The 22837-nt window shown below is 47.5% G+C and overlaps 1 protein-coding gene across 3 annotated transcripts in view; it reads right to left on the bottom strand.

Annotated features, from left to right (window-relative positions):
• LOC105466586 (ectonucleotide pyrophosphatase/phosphodiesterase 6) overlaps positions 1 to 22837 on the bottom strand; it is a 128811-nt gene that overhangs the window by 13243 nt on the left and 92731 nt on the right. For all 3 annotated transcript variants that reach the window (XM_011715640.2, XM_011715642.3, XM_011715641.2), the window contains 3 exons: positions 16255 to 16396; positions 15367 to 15546; positions 10908 to 11045 (listed from right to left, as the gene is read on the bottom strand). In XM_011715640.2, the coding sequence (XP_011713942.2) occupies positions 10908 to 11045; positions 15367 to 15546; positions 16255 to 16396 (460 nt within the window). The remainder of the gene's footprint in view (positions 1 to 10907; positions 11046 to 15366; positions 15547 to 16254; positions 16397 to 22837) is intronic.

Genomic DNA, 22837 nt, shown 5'->3' with positions numbered 1-22837 from the left:
CCTTGATGAGCCCCTCAACCAATTAATCATTTCTAACAGGAAGGAACCAGAAATAAATCACCCCACACCAGGAAGCGCGGTGAGAAGCGGCTGAGCGGTTGCCTTCAGGCTTGCGCGGTTTCATGCGGGTGCCTGCATTCTATTTGGGTGCCTGCACTCCGTCGCCAGCTCCCCGTGATAATGCCTGTTACATGCTTGCATTAATTTGGGTAGCCAAGGAATAATTATGAGATAAGGGTTATAATTTCTAAACCAGGCCTTTGTCTTAATCATCCTTAGCATTAAAATGAAAAGAAACTGCAACATTCGCGCTTTACCTCCAAATCAGAAACCCAGTAAATACAGTTTGTTCTACACTTGCCAGGGCCCATCCGTTTGCATTCAGCATTGTAGGATCCCTTTGTGTGCTGAGCTGAGCTGTGCTGTCTGGGGAGCACACCCAGAAATGCGAGGCTGCACTGGGAATGAAGGTGCAGGTGGAGGGAGGGGTGGAGGGACAGGAAGAGGCGGGGAGCACCGAGTGGTCTATGTTCATTATTTGCTGTTGCACACGGGCAAGGTGTGGCTTTGGCAAACTCTAGGCGCATTTACTTGTCTTTTCGTGATGCATTTTTGGAATACATGAGCATATATATTTCTCATCCATTCCTTCCTATCTCTCTCCACCATATATAGGAGAATGGTTGCAAAGCCAGGAAGAATAGCAGAGGAGGCTGGTGGCCAACAGCTGCCCAACATCCAGCCTCCAGCTGTGTCCTACATCCCTAAATGACTCCTCTCAAGGTGGCGGGAGGGTTGAAATCTTGTCTTCCCTGGCAACCCACCCAGAGTAGAGGTGCCGCTGCAGGGCCTCGTCTGGTCCCTCCTGCTCTGCCTGGTGCTGCCCCTCTGGCCTTCTTCCCACAGAGGCCACAGCGTCACTCCCTGCTGGAAACCAGGGTGCTCACCATCCACACCAGTGCATCCCATGCTGGCTGCACAAGGACCACCCTGAGCTTGGCCTGGACCTGGCTCCTGGATATTTGCATTCAGCAGGTCAGGAGGAGTTGAGGAATCTCTTCTGAATGTCCCCCAGGTGGTCGGGATGTGCAGTCAGGCATGGGAACCCCTGGAAGCTGCTCACCTGGCATCTGCCATAGGCCATGTAAAAGGATGATTGTCCTTTTCTGAGAAGTGCCTGAGATCAGGGACTGTGCCTCATCTCCCTTTGTGTGGCCCTGGGCATAGCAAAATGGGCCCTCCCTCTTACAAAGTTCAAAGGGCTTCAAGGGACCACAGAATTAGGCACAGCATTAGCTGGCACAGGGCTGCTTTCCAACAGACAGGAGTTAGGGCGGCCCTCCAGCTGCTCCAACAGGTGCTTCATTCTCAATGGCTGGCACCCATGGGGTGCTGGTTGTTACACATTTTAACTATCGTGTCTCCTTTCAACTACTGAAAGTATAATTCTCATGAGGTGTGGGGTCAGGGACCCAAGTTCTTCCCTTTCTCCCTTGAGGCATCACAGCAGGTCTCCAGGGAACTGGGGGACACCGTTGAAATCTGGTCAGATGAAAATAAAAGGTGAAACCTATCTAAGGTGTATTAGAGGCCTAATAAAAATCCGCATTTTTCTTCTAGGACATGGTTATAACAGAAGCCTCCCACCTCCCTGAAAATACAATACACTTCTGACATCCTCCCAGTCTAAGAAAAGTCACCAATAATGTTCCAGCCATGGGTGGCTTCTGTGAAAACTCTGGTGAAATGATGACAGTTTGGCTGGCTTGGATGGTTTTGCTGCTAGTGTGAAGGTCGAGATATGGTTTCTATTATAAACCACGCTTTCTCGGATTTTGTGGCATTGCTATTTTAAATTGTCCTGCAAAGAGGCTTCCAGCCAGCGGGACTCTTCGGAGCCCGTGGGAGTGGCGGTTATGAGCCTTTGAGATGTGTTTGCCGCATGCCGCTCCAAAGAGATGTTTCTCTAACCATTTCCCTTTCTCTGTCTTTCTAAAACAGAATGTAATTGCTCAGGCAGCAGACCACTGGCCTGACCCCAGAGAGCCCCTGGCCACACACTGCTTGCTCCTCGAAATGGGAACTGCATGCAGCAAAGTCAGCAGGGATCCAGAGACGCAGACGTTCTCGGCGTGGAGCGAAGCGCTGGAGAAAAGCACTCAGTGGATGGGGTTTCTTTCTTCTTTTCTTTTTTTTTTCCGAATCACGTTGATTGCAGTGCAGCCAGGCTGAGAAGGGTATGCCTGTGCTCCCATGCAGCTCACACAGACGGCCCTGGTCACCACCAGACCGCACGCAGCTTCCCGCCCCGCATCTGACTTCCTGAAGCTCAGGCAGGCCTGGACAATACCACACGAGCTGTCACTAAAGCTCCGAAGCCACGTTTTCTAGATTGTCTTGATTTCCCCAGATATTTTGGGTCCAGGCCTCACAGCCGTTCAACCACAGGCTTTAGAATTGAGCCTGGCATTTCATATCCTGTTCCAGTTTTCAAAATAAGTCTCTCCTCTGGAGAAAAATATCGGCCTCCTTTAGAAGCTTGGGCCCGAATTTGCTGCATTTCTCTCAAGTCAGGCAGGGGTCCGGACCATGTTCTATGATCTTTCACCAAGCTCTGGGGAAATCTTTCCCCATCCTACCTTCATGAGCATGGTGGCATAAGATGGACACTGTCCAGGAGAGGCTGCAGGAATCAGCCCCTCAGGGCTGTGTGTCTCGGCCTTGGACTGTAGCTCTGGGTCAACTGATGCAAGGAGAATTCGTGCTTTCAACATCTCTTCCCTGTTGAAATCTCTTCTGGAGCTCCTAATAATTAGCCAGGGTTGAAAGCCTGACTTCACTTTCTTCTCTGTTTACTTGGTGACTGGTTTACATGGTGACTGGTTTACACACCAGCCATGTGAACAACCTGTCAATAAGTAGAGTCAGGAATCAACTGCCTCAATGTTTAATAATTCGTACCACCCACTAACATCTACTGAGACTCTACTGTGTACAAGTTCATGATGGGAAACAAAAGTCGAGATGCCAAAGACCTGTCCTCAGGGAGCTTCCACTCTAGGAGGGCAGAGTCCAAAACAAATAAACAAATGTAGCATCAGGTCTTACGGAATTCCAAGCTGGAGAGCATTAGCAACTCTTGAGTGTTTCCTGGTAGAGATGGTGTTGATTTGGCCTTTGAAGGACAGGGAGGGATTGGCACAGAGAGGGCATTCCAGGGACTCTACTGATTATTTATTAGGCTGATTGAAGTTACTTGGGCGAGCTCGGTTACCTCTCCCTGACCACCAAATTCCCAACACTTAAGTGTTGCAATGGAAGAATTGTTTTCACAACCAGAAAAATTTTGGTTCTGGTATATGCAAATCACCCATGTTGGTGATAAGAAAGAAAGGGGTTGGGGTAAGGAAGAAGAAAAGGAGGTAAATTGGGCTTGGAGCAACTGTAGAGATTTTTGCAGTATGACATGAGCAAAAAAATTTAAAAGGACGATGGTAGAACTTCTGTTTCTGCAAGTGTGAAGGAGCCGAGACGTAGCTCTAGACCCCACAGAAGCCAGAAGGGTGAGTCTGTAACTGGGAAACACGAGGTCAGAAACGCATTGAACATTCTGATGAAATGTTTGGAACATCTTAGAAGAACTGGGTGGGACTGTGTGCTTCATGGCTAGACTGGAATTCAAGTCCTGGGTTTGTTGCTCAGAGATTTGTAACCATAGGCATGGGACCTAAAATGATGAGCCGCCATTAACTCAGTAAAATTGGGATCGCAGTATCCACAATGCAGAGAGAGTGAACTGAGGAGGTACCTAATTCCAGATAGCCACTACTGTTATGGTTGTTATTGACCAAAATAAAAAAAAAAAAACCATATATTTATTATGTGTAAAATATAAAATAACTTGATGTGTATGTCATTGAAACTTTTGGGAGGACCATAGGGAGCTCTTTCCAAAGTCTACAATGATCCAGGCATGAAAAATTAAGATTGTTGTTCACAGCAACCAGTATTACTAATTAAAGGTGGATGAAATCACATTGACAGTCTGTTTAGCGGGTCAGTGTAAGAATTTTCATGGAACTGCTCATGACCTGTTTGACTTTGTTCTTTGACTCTGTTCTTCCCATGAGCTGTGAATTACATTACCCTGAAGATAATGGATCATTACCTGGAAAAATTCCCTGTGGTTTCCCATTGAACTTAAGATTAAAAAATACCAAGTTTTTTGTTTTTTTATCTTGAGATGGAATCTCGCTGTGTCGCCCAGGCTGGCGTGCAGTGCTGCAATCTTGGCTCACGGAAACTTCTGCCTCCCAGGTTCAAGTGATTCTTCTGCCTCAGCCTCCCAAGTAGCTGGGATTGTAGGCACGTACCACCACGCCTGGCTAATTTTTATATTTTTAGTAGAGACGGGGTTTCACCATGTTGGCCAGGCTGGTCTCAAACTCCTGACCTCAGGTGATCCGCCTGCCTCGGCCTCCCAAAGTGCTGATGTTACAGGTGTGAGCCACTATGCCCGGCCACAAAAATGCCAAGTCTTAAGATAAAAAATACCAAGTCCTGGGCCAATGGTCCCTTGCTTACCTAAGCAGCCCCATCTCGTTGCCACGTCCCCTCTCCTGGCTCCCCACACTTGGCCACCTGGCCCATTCTTTCCATTCCTCTAACTCTCAAAGGTCTTTCCAGCTCAGGTTCTTCAAGCAGACCGTTCCCTCAGCCTGGAGAGCACTTCCTCTTCCCGCCTGACCACTGAGAACTCCTCCTCTGGGTTTCAGCCTCAAGCTCTCTTCTCAGAGAGGCCCCCGTAGCCCCTCACCTACATCGGGCTCCTGTTTCCCCCACCCCAGTACCCTCTTTCATGGCAATCTCTGTGTCCATGACAGCCCTTACCACAGTGATTTATTTGTGTGGTATGTGTATTTATTTAGTATCTACTGTCTTCACGAGCAGGGAGAGCGGGAGGGGGACAAGGACTCCCAGTGGCTCCCCACTGTGGAATTAGAACTTTTCATTGGCCATCACATGTAGTCGGCACTTGGCACACATCTGCTGGTTTGCTAGGCGCATGATGGCTGATGCACACGGCCTTCACAGTGGGGGATGGAAGAGTACGCTTGAGTCTGCTGCAAACTGCCCTTCTCCACTTGTCATTTTGCTGTGTTGTGCCTGACTCTCCCATAATTTAGCGTCACCGAGCCTGCCTCCTCAGTGTCCTTGGCCCACCATGACATTGTGACAACCCAACCTGCCCTAGGCCCCTGGGAGAGGGAGTGGCAGGGTGTCCAACTGAGAACCCCAGTGGAGCCAGCCTGGGCAGGGCTCCTGTGCTCTGGGGAAGAGCGTGATCTTCATCCCCTGGAGGGAAGACGCAGGGCAAAGGCTTTCCAGAGGACAGGGACCAGGTCTCAGGTAGGACTTCCGTGAGGAAGGCCCATTTCCTATGACAGGCTCAGGCTGGACCCATGGAGGCAGCCTGTGCTTTACCTCTTTCTGTTTCATCCTATGGGGATAAGAACACTTTCAGATTTCTCTCCTTTCAGGACAGGAGGCCGGAGAAAGGACTGACAGCAGCTGGAAATCCAGCTGGACTATTAAAGAGTGCAGGGGCAGAGGCAAACTGGGGGCCCCTGGCCAGGGGGCTTGCTTTACTATGGCAGGGTCAGCAGTCCCACTACATGACTGTGTAATCCCAGCACTTTGGGAGGCTGAGGTGGGTGGATCACAAGGTCAGGAGTTCAAGACCAGCCTGGCAAATGTGGTGAAATCCCATCCCTACTAAAACTAGAAAAATTAGCCAGGCATGGTGGCAGACACCTGTAGTCCCAGCTACTCGGGAGGTTGAGTCAGGAGAATCACTTGAAACTGGAAGGTGGAGGTTGCAGTGAGCCAAATCCCGCCACTGCACTCCAGCCTGGGCAACAGAGCAAGACTCCGTCTCAAAAAAAAAAAAAAAAAAAAAAAAAAAAAAAAAAAAAGACAATCTGTTCCTGTCTTTATCTTTTTCAGTGACTCCTCTCTAAGAAATCCTGAGAAAAAGATGAACTCAATAAAGTCTTCCTGTTAGTGCCGCCGCCTTAAAGTCTGCAAGACTTAAATCGATGGTAGAAAGTTAGTGTGTTTTGGGGAGGGGCATTTTTACCAAGGAAACCAAATCTTCCATGTTTCTGGGATGGCGGCTATAGGCAGAAAGGAGTGGGGGACAGGACTCTAGTGGCTGTCACCCAGCATCACCGTGTCCTGACTCAGCTGTTTTCCTCATCATGGCTAAACCAGAAACCAGTCTCATCTGCCAGCTGAACTCAGACCTGGAGAGATTGCTTTCAGGCTGAGAGTCTTGCCATGCCACAGATGTGAAGTGTAAGCCAGCCCTGAAATGTCATCGCATGCACTGTGGATGGGTGTGTAGGTTTCAGGGCAAAACATAACGTTCTTTTACCATTTGGGGAGAAGTTTTGCAAATAGGAATGTGAGAGATAAATAGCCTTGGCACAGAGCAGAAACAAGGATATAGAATGGGGTTTTTAATTCTCTGTTGTCAAGAAAGTACAACAAACAATAGAATGATGTCAAAAAAAGAAGTTTAAGCCAGTAAAGAAAGAATGGGCACTTGTTTTTGGGATTTCTCAGAAAACAAATAAATAAAGCCCCAATGTTATACTAAAGTAGAATCAGAAATTATAACTTTTACATATGGTTTCTTCATAATAAAAATTTGCAAATTCCAGGGTAGAAGTAAAATGATTAAGATATTTAGTCTAGGAAACTGCAAAAAGTCATTAAAAGATATCTCAGTGTCTCTCAGGACTCAGGGACAATTATGATTTTCCAGAGAAACATATATGTTCATGAATATAGATGCTCTAAGTTATATTAATGGAACTGATTGTTCTCTTTGGATTAGCTTCTTGGAAGCTCAGAACCACATGTGTGTTCCATTTTATTTGGCTGTATGTTATTTTCAGAACTAACAATAACAGCTGGGTGTACTGGCTCACACCTGTAATACCAGCAATTTGGGAGGCCAAGGCGGGCGGATCACTTGAGATTCAGAAGTTCAAGACCCTCCTGGCCAACATGGTGAAACCCCATCTCTACTAAAAATACAAAAATTAGCTGGGCATGGTGGCGGGCACCTGTAATCTCAGCTACTTGGGAGGCTGAGGCAAGAGGATCTCTTGAACCTAGGAGGCAGAGGTTGCAGTGAGCTGAGATCATGCCACCGCATCCCAGCCTGGCTGACAGAGTGAGACTCCGTGTCAAAAAGAAAACAAAAACAAAAACAAACAAAAAAAACAAGAAAACAACATCAAAACAAACAAAACTAACAATATCCACGATGCAGAGTCATTAGGAGAATTAGAAACAGGAACTAGGATGCACTTAATTCAAGATAGCTATTATTATTGTAGTAGTTGCTGTTGTCACTGACTAAAATTTAAACAGAAATTTTTCTTGATGTATTTATTATCTGCAAGGTATAAAATAACTTTCTATGCATACCATTGAAGCTTTGGGGGAGGGGTCGTTCTAGAGTTGCTAAGGATCCAGGTGTAATACATGAAGATGAGTTTCGCAGCCCTTATCATTAGTAATTAAAGGTGTGTGAGCCACCATGGATAGTCTATTAGTGAGCAACCCTCATCTTTCAGAGCTAATCTTATTTTTTCACACCCTATTTATCTTATTTCTGATGTTTTTTTTTTTCTTTTTAAAGTTCCTGCTTCACTTATCTTTGAAATTACCTCGAATCTTCCTTTGGAAATGATTGTATATTTTAAAATGCTGCTCCAGTAATTGTCAATAGCTAGGCATTCTTCCTTTCTGGTCTGTGGCTTCTCCCTAAGACGCACAATACAGTACTGCTTAGCCCTTGCTAACTGATGGTCTCTCTTCTGATTTACTCAGACAAATGTGTGTGTGTGTATTTGTCAATGCGTACAAAACACATAATAGAACATAACATGGTCAACGCTAATTTGTCAGTTTCCTACAGGGGAGCAGGTACTTGGACCCACAGCAGAGTACGGGGGCAGGAGGATGCGGGGGAGATGGAAGGGAGCAGGTACTTGGACCCACAGCAGAGTACGGGGCAGGATAATGGGGAGTAGATGGAAGGGAGCAGTCACCTGGACTCACAGCAGAGTATGGGGCAGAATGACTGGGGGGAGATGGAAGGGAGCAGGTACTTGGACCCACAGCAGAGTACGGGGCAGGATGATGGCGAGGAGATGGAAGGGAGCAGGCACCTGGACCCACAGCAGAGTGCGGGGTGGAAGGATGGAGGGGAGATGGAAGCAGAGCCAGGGGAAGGAGGACGTGTCCTCACACTTGTCACTGGGCATCCTGAGTGGGCCAGCGCAAGTCAGAATGGGACAGAGGCTGCTGTTTGTCCTTGCTCTCCCCTCACCCCTTCTTTCTGTTCTTTGTTTCGGGGCCCCAGTCTGCCTGATTCCTGGCCTCTGTTTCACTTTTGTCCTGTGATTGGGACCCCCTGGTCTGCACTTCAGCACAACTTCAGATCTCAGAACCAAAGCTGACCCAAAGCAGGAACTTCCTAGCCCCACTAGTCAGCTGATTAATGAGACCGAGGGGAAGCCGCTAGTGGGTTCTGGGCAGAAGCAGATTTACAGCTTATGCATCAAGGTTCTTCATGTGTGTGAACTTCTTCCAAATCCCTGTACCTAATTTTGTATTCATAATTGTGTATATTTTCTTCTTAAAGAGAGATCCCCTTCACCTTAATTCCATAATCTTCAGAGTCCTACAAAACCCGAGTCTGGCCCTGGCTCTGGTATGTATATTTTGCTCCCTGATAAAAGTAGGAGACGTGCAAACAGAACCCACACCCTTTCTTTCCTGCTTTGGAATGTCCTGATGGGATATGATGTGATGTGTGGAGCTGCAGCAGCCATCTTGTGACCTTGAAGAAAGCCAAGAGCATTGCAGAAGAGCTGGCTTGGGGCGTGAGATAATTGAGTTGCTGGATTCAGCAATCCTGGAATTGCCTGCCTCCAGACTTCTACTTATGTGGGATAGTAAATCCTTTTTGTTTCAGCTACATTTATCAAAGGGGCTGTGATTTATGACCAAGAACGTCTTAACGGATGTCTCAAGGTCTCCCAGTACTGCGTTTCATCACTCACTGGAAGGCCCAGCATCTTCATGCCAGACGTGTGGCTGCTGAGACACCATGTTTACTTTCACTGAGAGGATTCAGGGCTGAAGCTGCTTCCCCAGCACCTGTCACACCCTACTCCCGGGAGCCAAGACCTTTCTCGATGGAGTTGAGATGGCACCTCATTAGTCATCCAGCATCTCCATAGTGACCTCTGGCCCTGCACTCCCCTACCTAAGCCTGTTTTCCACCAAGATGCCCGGATCACCTCTGCCCTCTTACACCCTCCCTCCCTTCCACCCTGTCTCTCAGCACAGGCGACTTCAGCTAAAGACCACGAAGTAAAGACGGATGCAAACAGCCAGCTAAGAAATGACTGACGGCTGGGAATTAACCTTCAGGGCATATTTGCTTTTAAAAATTCAAAGCAATTCTGCCAGAATTTTATGAACTGAAAAAAGTTCAAACAGTAAGCCCTTTGGTGAGATCTGGAAGGCTGGCATTGTGGAATACAGTGAGACCGGTGACTTGCTTGACTACATATGTGCTCTGTGTGAGGTCCTGAGCCAACCACTCTAAGTGATGATTTGGTGATCCCAACCTAACCTCACTCCAGATGACCTCACACGGTGTGATGAAGCGATGAGAAGCATTTTGGATTGTAGAGGAGAGGTCGTTAGGGAACAGAGGGACCCTCACCTTGTAAACCACGTGGCAGAGAAGCCATAGCTGCCTGAGGAGGGCCTCGCTGGCCTCTGCTCTGCAAAACTCACACTCCTAATCGGATCTGCTCTCTTCTCAGTTCCTTGGTGCCGGGTGCTTCTCTCTGTCTGAGAGCACCCAGAAGTCACGCAGTCCTCCTGCATGACTGAGGTTCATGTCCCACAACCCCATTTTCCCATGCCCGTGTCCCAGACTCCCACTCACTTGCCCAGTCAGCCTCCCTGCTGGTCATCACCAGCCTGCCTCCCAGGGTGGCTGCCAACAGTCTGAGGTCTTCCACTTGATTGGCCTCAACCAGCTACTCTCATGTACCCTGGAGCCTGATCTACTAGGTTGGTGCAAAAGTAATTGTGATTTTTGCCATATACCGCAATTACTTTTGAACCAAGCTAATAACTGCAACCTACCTTCAAATTCCTAAAATAAGCCGTGCTGTCTTCAGGAATGAACTGTAAACATCACTTGACCACAGACTCCCCTAAAGGGCAGGGCCTTCCCGCCATGGCCTGATATCACAAGCTGATGCCAGAGCTGGGGGAGCTTAGCGTCCAGGCCAGCCAGGAGGAGGCTGTGGAGGTCATTCAGGCCTCCACAGGTCCAATTAAAGATTGGAACAAAAATGCATGATAATCTCCTCTGAAAGATCAAATTGGCACGCTGGGGACTCGCAGTCTCGTTTGCCAAACATTTCTCTTGAAGGTGAAAGCTAGCTGAGCCTCTCCTTGCTTTTGACTGCCCTTGAGCAATTGCTTTGGTTCACAGTAATTGTTCCGCTTTCAAGCAAACAGGTTACATTGTAAGCCCAGTAATCGAGTTAAGGCCCGTTTGTTAAAACACAGGGAGTCTGGAGCCACGAAGTCTAAACCATGACTCTGGGTTCACATCTACAGTTGTGTCTACAAAGTTACCCGATCAAGACTTTTGATTCTCTAAAGAAAGACATAATGCAACCAATGATGCCTACATGAAAAAATCTTTTATGTGTAAAAACTTGAGTAACTATTATTTCACGTTGGACTGTTTTATAGAATTTGCATTGTGAATAAATTGGTGCATATTTCATAATTACCTCAGTTATGAACCAGCCTTCATCAGCCACTAAAGTCAAAGGAGAGACAAACTTCCCTTTCTTGTAATAGAACCTGCTTGGGATGGCTTCTTTCTCATAGACAGTCATGTGTTCCACTGTGCTCAGCTTGTTATATACCTGTAAGGAAAATCAAGAGTGATCAGTTTCACTCTCTTAAATACGTGTGAATATTTACTGGAGCTAGGGGAGAGGAGAACGTACGTATAAGACCAAAGAAAGAAATTGCCAAATACTTGATAGACTTGAATACGTAAAAACAAAAAACTTGTGTGTCTCAAAAAGCCAGGTGGCTTTATCCAGGGAGGCTGAAGATCCACATACTCTCTGACCTAAGAAGTTGACTGTGAGGAACAGAGTGAAATCCCTGAAGCCTGTGCACCTGTAGACATGTGGACCAATGAACCCTGCAAACTGGAACAGCCCAAATGCCCAGCGATAGTGGGGGAGAGAAAGAATTCATGGTGTGGTTCTGTCATGGAATACTCTACAGCACTGAAGACGAATGAATTATAGCTACAAACACTCCTGGAAGATTCTCAGGGATCTCAGCTTGAGAGGGAAAAAGAAAGTTGCTGAAAATACAGACAAAATTATTCCAATTCTATATTTCTTATTATAGTTTGAGCAACTACAAAACTAAACAGCATATATGGTAAAACTGTAAAGAGAAGTTTTAATAATTTAAGACAGTGGTTTCCTCTGAGGGGGCAAAAAGGGGGATTGGGTCTGAGAAGGACATACAGATGTCCCAGGTAATGGTAATGTTCTATTTCTCAAGTGTTGTGAGTATAAAGGGTCTGCTGTAACATTACCCTTCACACCTCATTCATTTTATAATAACGTCGAAATGCCCATGCTCTAATATTATTTATGTCTAAACTCCCATGCTGATTTTAAAAGGAAAGTAAGAAATTGGTCTACCTAATATTAAATATCACAAAGATCAAAAAAGATTTGTTCTTTAACTTGACCTAGAGCCTATCCTACTTGCACATGAATCTTCAAAGCACTAGTAATTGTTTGCCATTAATTACATTGCTAATTTCATGATGAAGATGCAAACTTGGTACATACTTTGTACATCTGTCTGCCTCAGCCTCCCAAAGTGCTAGGATTATAGGCTTCAGCCACCGAGTGTAGCCCTGTACATATTTCTTTTTCTTTTTCTTTTTTTCTTTATATATATATATATATATATATATATATATATATATATACACACATTTTTTTTTTTTTTTTGAGACGGAGTTTTGCTCTTGTCACCCAGGCTGGAGTGCAATGGCGAGATCTTGGCTCACTGCAACCTCCACCTCCTGGGTTCAAGCAATTCTCCTGCCTCAGCCTCCCAAGTAGCTGGAACTACAGGTACCCACTGCCACGCTGAGCTAATTTTTGTATTTTTAGTAGAGACAGGGTTTCACTATGTTGGTCAGGCTGGTCTTGAACCCCTTATCTCAGATGATCCACCTGCCTCAGCCTCACAAAGTGCTGGGATTACAGGCATCGGCCACTGTGCCTGGCCCTGTACTTATTTCTAATAGTAGCAGCCACTTAAATATCTATGGCTAAAATTAAAATCGACTGGCTGATGTTGACTTGGCCTTTAGCCAAATCAGGCATACATTTCTGGGCATAACTGAAGATAAGATTGAGTTTATCAATTCAACTCTGTAAAATAATTTAGTGGATGGTTTCTGACGGCTCCGTGAGTTATGATTTTCCACTTAAGGAAATCTGGAGTTCTTAAGGAAAGGAAGATGCATTTGCAGAAGGATTTTTGTATAAGTGAAAAATCTGGCGACACACAGCAGGTCTCACAAACTGTTGTGTCCGTCACATGACAAACTGTCGCCCAAACATGGCCCCCGCTTTTGAATACTCTACCAACTGCTTTGGCTGCTTGCAATGCCTGACTTGAACACTACCTTGGAAGGAGCTCTCCCTAGCTCAAAAGCTGTTGATGCCCAAGTTCTGGAGACAGCACGTTCCTAAGTGCCAAATTGGAGACAAGGATGATCTTTCTTGCCAAAAACAACAACAACAAAATACTTATTTTCAAGAACCTGCCAATGTGTAAAATACTGTTCCTGATTTCATATTTTGGGAGCTCATGGGAACACTGCGTAAACATAGCCCGCACCTATAGTTCCTGACCATGGGGCCTGAGAACAAAGGGCCGTCCCCCTGGGCATGGGGCAAGGCTGGCAGCAGTGGCATTGTGGGCATCTGTGTTCCTCAACCCCAAATAGACAGATCTTATAGGGAGTAGGCCCCATGAGTTATGATTTTCTACCTAAGGAAATCCGGAGTTCTTAAGGAAAGGAGGATGCATTTGCAGAAGGATTGGGCTAAAGAGGTGAGACCCCGGCCTCCACCAGTGCTTAATCCTTACTAATGACTGTCCAGAGCCAATCGCATCGCTGCAGTGAGGATGGAGAGAGAAAGCAGGCCAGCCAGGACCTACTCCTGGCACCCTATGGTTGGCAACCTCCAGGGGCAGCAGGTTGCCTGCCCCCAGGAAGACAGTTGCTTCCCGCCATGATCAGTTTCATCTGGGAGTGGGACGAGCCACAAAGCCCATATTGGGAAGTGACTAGGAACTCAGGGACGAGCAGCCAGCAGAAGGTGCCACTTGCTCCTCCTCCCTTCTCAGGGTAGGTCGCCAGCTACTGCTGGGGAGAATATTTGTTTTGAGAGCAGGGGAAGCAGAGGTCTAGTCATCCCTGACGCGGGGCAGTGACTGTGGGGAGCTTTATCCCCTATCTTGGCACTGTGGGAACTCAACCACACCCAGTGCAGGGCAGTGACTGTAGGGATCACCCTCTGGTGGGGATCGTCATGGACACTACTGTCCTTGCAGTGGGCTCAGCGTGCTTCCATATCCCTCACAGCAGCCAGGAGGCAGCTATGACGACACCACCATGCTCACGTACAGGGAGGCAGAGGGGCCAGGGTGGGGAGCTGGTCTGGCTTCCAACTGAACAGAGCTGGGAACGGTGGCTCCTGACATAAGGAGATGGGCACTTCATACAGCCTCAGCCCTTCGTTCTTTACCCTCTCGTTCCCCACAGAAACAGATCAGCCTGGCAGCAGCCTCCTTCCTGAGAAAGGGCAGCCTAGGGATGCTGCTGATGCTCCCCAGATGCGCCTGAGAAGTGCTGCGTTTGGGCCTATAATAAAACAGCCCTAGGCTGGGCATGGTGGCTCACGCCTGGAATCCCAGCACTTTGGGAGGCTGAGGCTCGGATCATGAGGTCAAGAGATCGAGACCATCCTGGCTAACATGGTGAAACCCTGTCTCTACTAAAAAAAACTACAAAAAAATTAGCCAGGCGTAGTGGCTGGCGCCTGCAGTCCCAGCTACTCGGGAGGCTGAGACAGGAGAATGGTGTGAACCCGGGAGGTGGATGTTGCAGTGAGCCGAGATCATGCCACTGCACTCCAGCCTGGGTGACAGAGCGAGCCTCCATCTCAAAAACAAACAAACAGGCCGGGCACGGTGGCTCAAGCCTGTAATCCCAGCACTTTGGGTGGCCGAGACGGGTGGATCACGAGGTCAGGGGATCGAGACCATCCTGGCGAACACGGTGAAACCCCGTCTCTACTAAAAAAAATATAAAAAACTAGCTGGGTGAGGTGGCGGGCGCCTGTAGTCCTAGCTACTTGGGAGGCTGAGGCAGGAGAATGGCATAAACCCGGGAGGCGGAGCTTGCAGTGAGCTGAGATTCAGCCACAGCACTCCAGCCTGGGCAACAGAGCAAGACTCCGTCTCAACAACAACAACAACAAAAACAAACAAACAAACAAAAACAGCCCTGGTGAGGGCCTGTACGGTGCTTCCTTGATCTCGTTTAATTCTCATGACATTCAGTGGAGTAGGTATCATCATGCCAATTTCAGAGAAGAAAAAACAGAGACTTGATCGAGGTCACTCAGGGAGTGAGAGGCAAACTAGATAGTCTGTCCCCAGCATCTGAGCTCCTGACACTGCTCCGTATGTCAGTATTAAAACTACAAGAAAAGTCCGGGTGTGGTGGCTCACGCCTGTAATCCCAGCACTTTGGGAGGCTGAGGCGAGCTGATCACCTGGGGTCAGGAGTTCGAGACCAGACTGACCAACATGGAGAAACCCTGTCTCTACTAAAGATACAAAATTAGCCGGGTGTGGTGGTGCATGCCTGTAATCCCAGCTACTCGGGAGGCTGAGGCAGGAGAACCACTTGAACCTGGGAGGCAGAGGGTTGCAGTGAGCTGAGATCGCACCATTGCACTCCAGCCTGGGCAACAAGAGTGAAACTCCACCTCAAAAAAAAAAAAAAAAAAAAAAAAAAAAAAAAACCAAACAAACAAAAAAAACTACAAGGAAAGGACACAGTACAAAGTGGTGATACACGAGGGCCCGCATGGCCCCCCTGCACCCGCTACGGGCCTGTCTTGCCTCAGAGTGCTTTCCAGGGGCCGGCCAAAGGCTCACAACAGGTCCACGGTCCTTCACTTGCTGCAGGTCGTTCAGGCTGATGTACTTATTCAGCTCAATCACTTTGTCCATCCAGAAAATGTCGGTCATTCCGTGATCCGAGAAAATGATGACGTTCAGGCGGTCCTGCAGGCCCCGCTCCTGTGCGGTGGGAAAAGGCAGTCATTATGGCACAACAGAGAGGCTCATACACTCAGAAAACTTTGTCAACTGCAAACGATAGGAGAAAGGCTATCTTCTCAGTTCTGTGTTTAATCATCTACTATTTTGCCCTGGTGAGACCCAGTTCAAAACCCACAACAGAAGCCCTTTGCAGAGGGGACTGTGAAGCTCAGTCCCATTCAATTCGTGCTGACACCTTACACAGCACTTTCAGCTTTTTAAGGTCGACCCTCTGTTTGCATCTTCTTTGGCTCTTTCAACAAACTTGTGTGCTTGTTTGAGAATTATCACGTGCCCATGTTGCAGATGTACAGGATAAAGCACAGGAAGGTAAAGCAAAGGCAAAAACAAAACCAAACACTTGTAGTCATTCAGCAAAAGCATGAGGTAGAATCAGCACTGGAATCTGTCTACACGCCCAGCTGCTACCAAACTTATTAGGATTCCACAGAGCTGGGTATCTCTCCAGCCGAGCCAGGCGAGAAGGCACACCTAGGTCCACTGGCCTGGCTATGGAACAAGGGATCGCTTGGTACCGCAGGAGGCACTGTGTGAAGCAGAGGGACTCGTCAAAGCCTGTGCCGGCCCCGTCAGCCTTTAGCAGTAAAAGGGAAGATGTTGACAGGCATGACTGTGGGGGAGACAGACAGAGAGAAGGCCAGGCCAGGTGTCTTAGCTTCAGGTCACCTGGATCCACTTGGTCATGTACTTCAGGACAGTGTCTACAGCCTTGAGAGCATCTTTCCTCTGCGGAGATGCAGGCCCATAGTGGTGGCCTTCCACGTCGATGCGCTCATGGTATATGGCTGCCAGGTCAGCCCGGCCACTCCTGGAGGGACAGAGGAGAGAGCCATAGGTGAGGGAGGCCCCTGCCAACTTGCTCCCTTATCACCCCCATAGCACTCTGTGAAGGTGTTCACACTCCCCGAAACCTTGTCCCTGGGCCAGGCAAAGCCAAGACCCTAAAATAAATGAGGTCAGATCTCCAAGGGAAACACACACACTGAACCAAGAATTGCTGGTCCTGAGCACCTTGGTGATTAAAGATTTCTCATCATGCCTTGGAGAGGGGGAAGATGTGATAACAGGCCAAGGATAGTTATTGCTGCATCCTCGCCGCCTGCTGTCACCAGGTCAGAAACACTGGAAGCTGTTATTTAAATAACTACTCTTCAGTCATTGCTGGACTCTAAATCAAGCACTACATCGTGGGCCTAATTGGTTGGCCAGGATAAGAACGGCATTTCCACAGCAACTCTGCAGGAGGCAAACAGATGAGTGTTCAGGGCCTGGCATCTGTGGCCCTCCCTCGGACACTTGTTCTATGGGGGCATGTGAGGGGTCAGCTCCAATGTGGATATCGAGTGAATTCCAGCAGTGACCACACCTCTAGGGGCCCAGGAAGACCCAGTTCTGACAAAACTCCCCTTCTTGGCTAGAGTATTGATGGTAAAAATCCAAGCTGTTTCACCCTCATTCTTGGGTTAAGAAGGACTGGGAGCGAGTGATCTAAATTGGAGCAGGAAGCTTGCAGAGTCCATGAGAGGGGAGGAATAATGTGGAATGTTCTCTCCTCCCTTCCCACAGTATTTCCACTGTGACTCCCTCCCCAGTGCTGGCTTTTCCACAACTTGCACACAAAGCACCTGAAATGGATCAGGGTGATGATGACGATGGTGATGGTGATGATGACGATGGTGATGGTGGTGATGATGATGTTAGCAGTGACTAACAAAAGATGCAGCAATGGAAAAGGAATTAAAGCTCATTTCCCTGCTGGGAGTCTACATGGGTTAATAACTAATACTCTTGGCGGATTTTAAACATACACTTGTGCGCACCCAGATGAAGCACACGGCCTCCTCTGATATGGCCTCCCCAATACTTAAAACATGAGGAATTAAAGAATGTGTCCTGGAGCCCGCAGGGCCTCGGCCCTTGTGGTCCACAGGGGATGGAAAAGAGTACCACGGTAGCTCAGAGAGCTCGGTCTGCCCGTCCGTCATTAAACCACTCCTGCTCACTCTTCAGGTCCCTGGAGAGACACTGCGCCTTCCAGGAAGCTTCCTCTGGTGCCCTGCGGCTAGACTGAGCAGCCCTGTGTGTGTTCCCATAGCACCCTGGGTTCCCTTCTGGGCCATGACTTTTCATACTGTGCGGTAATTGCCCACTTATGTGTCCTTTTCCCTGTCTAAATTGTGAGATTCGTTCACTGTAGGAGCCAGGACGCATTGTCCATCGTATCTGAGCTCTAGCCTGGCATTTGGTGCACAGTAAGAGCACTGTTAACTGCCCTGTAACTGTATAATCACAGTCAGTGCTCAATACGTGACAGCTCCTATGGGTCAGGCACTACGCTGAGAGCTTTTACCCACATTATCTTATTTAATCCTCAAACAGCCATGAAAGGTAGGAATGTCCTGAACAGAGAGTACAAGACAGTTCCTGGCATCACACAGCTAGTAAGAGGTGGACCAGGATTCAAACCCTGGTGCAGCTCACTCCCAGCCCCAGAGCACAACCACTGCAGACTCTGAACTCAGTAACCTGCCCAGGCCAACCGAGAAACATTCTGCTTAGTCTTCACGATCTTTTCGAAAAGGATCTTATTCTCTCACGAGAATCCTACCAACCCCTAGAAGGCTAGGTGTGAGAGAGGCGAGAGGGTGACAGTGACATCAAGTCTCTTTCCTTTCTGCACGCTCAGTGCTCTGTCTGTGGGTTGAATAGGCCTCCCACGTCTGTCACTGCAGTGAAAAGTATCCTCATAGAAAAGCACTTACAGGTTTCATAGATGAGGAAATAGGCCTAAGAGGGTTCGAGATGTCACTTAAGGCCTCACAGACCTCTGAGACACAGCTAGAACCAGAAATGCAAGCCTTCAAATCTCCAAAGTCAGGATACTTTTAACTCTAGCAAACCGGGCCTTTGAGCATCCACACGCACTCCATCCACTCAACTGGGAGCAAGTCCCAAGAATGTTCACCTGGCATCTTCCTTCATCTTCCTTCATCACAGTCAAACCCGCAAGAGGCACATTCTTTACATGCCCTCCCGGGTGCCCTGAGGTGAACTTCACTCACAGTTTTGAGGACACATGGGTTTCAAGTTAAACGAAATTGCTAGTCAAATGTTCTTTTCTCTTTTTAGAATAAAACAAACTGCCCCCTGGTTAAAAAGACCCTTTACCACCCTCCTCCACGTTGTGCATTGGATTAGGTTATTATTTAGGTGTTTCTCACGAATGGCATTATCCTTATTCATACTCACTAATGTGTGCATGACTAATCCAAACTCCTTCTGCCTCTATAGATAGCAGAGAATACAAAGTCACTGTAGGGTCCCACAAATGTGTAGGTGGTTGGTAAAACAGACAGCAGCATTGTCACACATGTGCCAACACTCTTTCAAGGCCCAGGTTCATTAGACTGATAGGCTGATGGCACTTCTGCCATTGCAATCTTTGAACACAGGGAAACTTCCATAAACTCTGTCCTTTGGATAAGCCTCAGCATTTCATTGCTTTAGGTATGTGCACGTTTAGCATTTCAGATGTGCCTGTTCACACAGTATGACATCTGTTTAGGTGTCCACACTTCCAGAGTGGGCTTCCATGTAGGGAAAAACCCGATTAAACTCAGTGGTGACTTACTACAGTGAAGAGTTTTCATGAATACAGTTTACCATTGCATTAAAGTTTAATGAATGAACTAATTCTAGGTCTCTTCGTGTTAGATACCACATCTTAGTGCAGCACTCACTGTCCTCGTTTCTTTAAGGCTATTACCATATTCACAAACCTCCGCATCAGCCATTATGTATGACACTTTACCTGATGGCTTTTGGTCAGGAAGCTGTCAACCCCAGATGCTGGGAATCCTGGATTTGGGATGCTCGTGATTCAGGGATTACTTGTCTTTTGTGAAAGGATTACACGTTGACATTTCATTGACTCATTAGGACCCTATGTCTTCAAGGGCTGAGACCTCTTGCCTATCTAGTTTAGCTGACAGATGCTTGCCTGCCAGCTGTTTTCCACACGGATCTTGTTTCCATCCCAGGTCAGCTCATTTGCAATGAATTGGTTCGGTGAGGAGTGACGAGTAGCCATGCCTGCCCATCTACTACTGCCCATTGACAGCTCTAAGGTCCAGGAACCATTCCAGAAGGACATGTGGCCCCAGCACTGTTACCTGAGAGCTGCAAGGGGTTCCTAGCCCTGGTGTTTCAGGGACACCTGAGTCTCCCATCACCTGTCCCGATTTCTTTGCCATGTAAAAAGTTCTTAATATTCTTTCCATTTTTCTTACTAAAGTGGGTGACTGTTGAGAAAAATGATCCAAAACTTAGAAATAAAGCCTACAGTATGATTTCCTGTCTTTTCAGTGCCGTGGTGAGCACTGTCTAATAAGCTTGCTTGAGTCACCAGACTGAACTACTGATTGGAGTTCAGACTCTAGAAACCAAGCTGTTAACTTGCAGGAAACTGATAAGATGAAAATTATTTTTGTCTGATGGAGGAAGCAGCTCTAACATTATGGTTTGATTATCCTCCATATTATTAAGCATATCTGCATCAAACAACAATTATCCCTCATCATTCTCCATCCTTCTGTTTCTTGATGTGTGTGTGTCTCTCATTTTCTCCTTATAAGCAGCTTTGTCATGCTCCTGATTCCCCTCAGCAAGAAACTACATGGAACCTTGGCATATTCCTCATACCCAGATGTACTGAGCCCATAACAAGTCTTAATTTTGAAAATTCTCTTTTGACAGGGTCATTGGAACCAGACAAATCTGGGATCAAACTCTGGCTTCTCTTCGAACTAACCTCGAGGCCTCAGATGAATGGCAAGATTATCTCCAAGCCTCCATTTCCCCATCTGAAAAACCTACTTGATGTGGTGTGGCTGTGTCCCCACCCAAATCTCATCTTGAATTGTAGCTCCCATAGTCCCCATGTGTAGTGGGAGGGATCCAGTGGGAGGTGATTGGAGCATGGGGGTGGTTGCCCCCATGCTGCTATTCTCATGATCGTGAATGAGTTCTCATGAGATCTGATGGTTTTATAAAGGGCTTTCCCCCCTTTTGCTTGGCACTTCTCCTTCTTGCTGCCATGTGAAGAAGGACATGTCTGCTTTCCCTTCTGCCATGATTGTAAGTTTCCTGAGGCCTCCTCAGCCCTGTAGAACTGCGAATCAATTAAATCTCTTTTCTTTATAAATTACCCAGTCTTAGGTATGTCTTTATTAGCAGCATGAGAACGAACTGATACACTACTCAAAGGGTAACATGGTGTATTAAAAAAGCTGATGGGTATAAAGCACTTGGCACATAGTGAAAGGGAGGGGAGCGGAAAGAAATGCCTCCCATTTCTCTCTTCCCTCCAGGTGGCCCTAGATCGCTTTTCCTGAGTATGTGGCTGAGCAGGGAGGAGGAGCCAGTCTCCTAGCCCCAGCCTTATTCCTGCTCCTTCTTCCCTGTACTCCACAGGGAGGAGGGACCAGGCCAGGACAGGGGAGCTGGCTTCCTGGTGGCCCATGGAAAGAGTTGTGTCATCCAATCCTTCATTAGTACAGGCACCACTGAGGCTCTGGGATCCTGAAGGCAATCCTTTTGAGCTGTCTTCAATATCCTGGAGCTTGACAAAGGATTATATCTATACACAGTCTATGGCTGTGCCCACTGGTCCTGCAGCCCAGTTGTTTCCTGACTGACACTTTTGTGAGGCTGCACAGTGAGTCTGCTATACAAGCCTGGAAGCAGTTGCCCAGCCCACTGTGACTGCCCCCTGCCTTCCTCCACCCACCCTATGAGCCATTCAAGGCTTATTTCAGCTTTAGCACCATGCACCTTTTCCTGCCCACTGAACCATGAATATCCTGCAAATAGGACTTCCTGGAGGATGCGAGTAAGTCATGCAGATCACAAACCCTGTTTCCTTTTCAGCCAGGGTAAAGGGCCATGTGTGTGGGGCGCTGCCTGCAGAGCGCCATGTGTGATGGGAGGCACATGGCTCTAGTGCCTGGGCTGCAGGCTGTAGACACATGACGCCTGAGCAGGCTGCAGAACCCCAGGCTTTAGGATGGCCCCAAAGAGAGACTTGCAAAGGGGCGCATCTGGACTCCCTGTCACTGTCTCAATTTCAGGGTGTCTTAGAAGTGTGAGCTGGCAGAGACCAGGGTGAAGGACTGAGGAGTTGACCCTAGAGCAGTTCTCAGTCACTGCGTCCCCAAAGCGGGCCTCCAGAGACTAGGCCCTAAGCTGCTGTAGAAAGAGCTGGGCTCTGGCTCCACCACTGGCTGGCTTGTGAGGTCCAAGGAGAAGTATTTAACCTTCAGAGAGCCAGTGGCCTCTTTTGTAAGGCGGGGAGAGAAATGCCTACGATACCGTAGACATGAGAACCAAGTGGGTTACTGGAAATAAAGCCCATTGACACAATACTAGCCGATTGCTGTTAAAGCACTAATTCCCTTCCCTTCTCCTTTTCCCTATTCTAGAAATTGTCCAAGTTCAAAGGTAGCATTACACAAGCCTATGTCTGGGGTCAGTAATGCGTTATGAACACTGGAAGGCAGGGCCTGGGTCAAACTTGGATGAGGGATTATCCTTCCTACCACAGGCTGACCTGGATCCTCTGCTGAAATGTCCCTGGGCAGACCTCTATGTTCAAGATCTTAATAGCCTCTCCAGCTTTCTGTCAAAGCCCATCTATCCTGGGTTCCATTCTCTCTGTCTCTCAAGTTAATAGCAAAGTGGATTAAAAAAAGACGCTCTGTGAGTCTTGTAGTGACTTGGAGAAATGTGAGTGCATGTTTGGACACTCATGTATGAAAACTCCAAGTGCTCCTCAAATCATAGTTAGGAATTTGCAGTAGAGCTGAAGAGAAGTCAAGAGGTGAGCTGCGGCATTCTAGACACGCTCCTCTTTTAGGGGTCTCTGATGGACAGATCAATAATCCTACATCTTTGCTAGACACACATACCAAGAGACTTAATGATTCCTTTGAGCCACATGATTGCATGGACAAGCTACTGCGGGCAAAGTGCTCTTGACTGGTCTAGATGGTTCTAGACTGGACATCTTCCTCACTCACCTCATTCCTGAAGGGGACAAAGGTTAGATTTCTTTAAAAGAAAAATGTTGACCCACAACTTTCAGACCTTTGTTATTCTTTGTAAGAAGATAACGAGACATGTTCTAATAATAACACTCAGGTTGACTGAAGGAGGGGCTTCCTGTGTCTTCAGGGGAGACCCAAGTCATCTC

The sequence above is a fragment of the Macaca nemestrina genome, chromosome 3 (genome assembly GCF_043159975.1).
Source record: "Macaca nemestrina isolate mMacNem1 chromosome 3, mMacNem.hap1, whole genome shotgun sequence".
Classification (NCBI taxonomy): Eukaryota; Metazoa; Chordata; class Mammalia; order Primates; family Cercopithecidae; genus Macaca; species Macaca nemestrina.
This window is presented reverse-complemented; position numbering and strand designations above follow the sequence as displayed.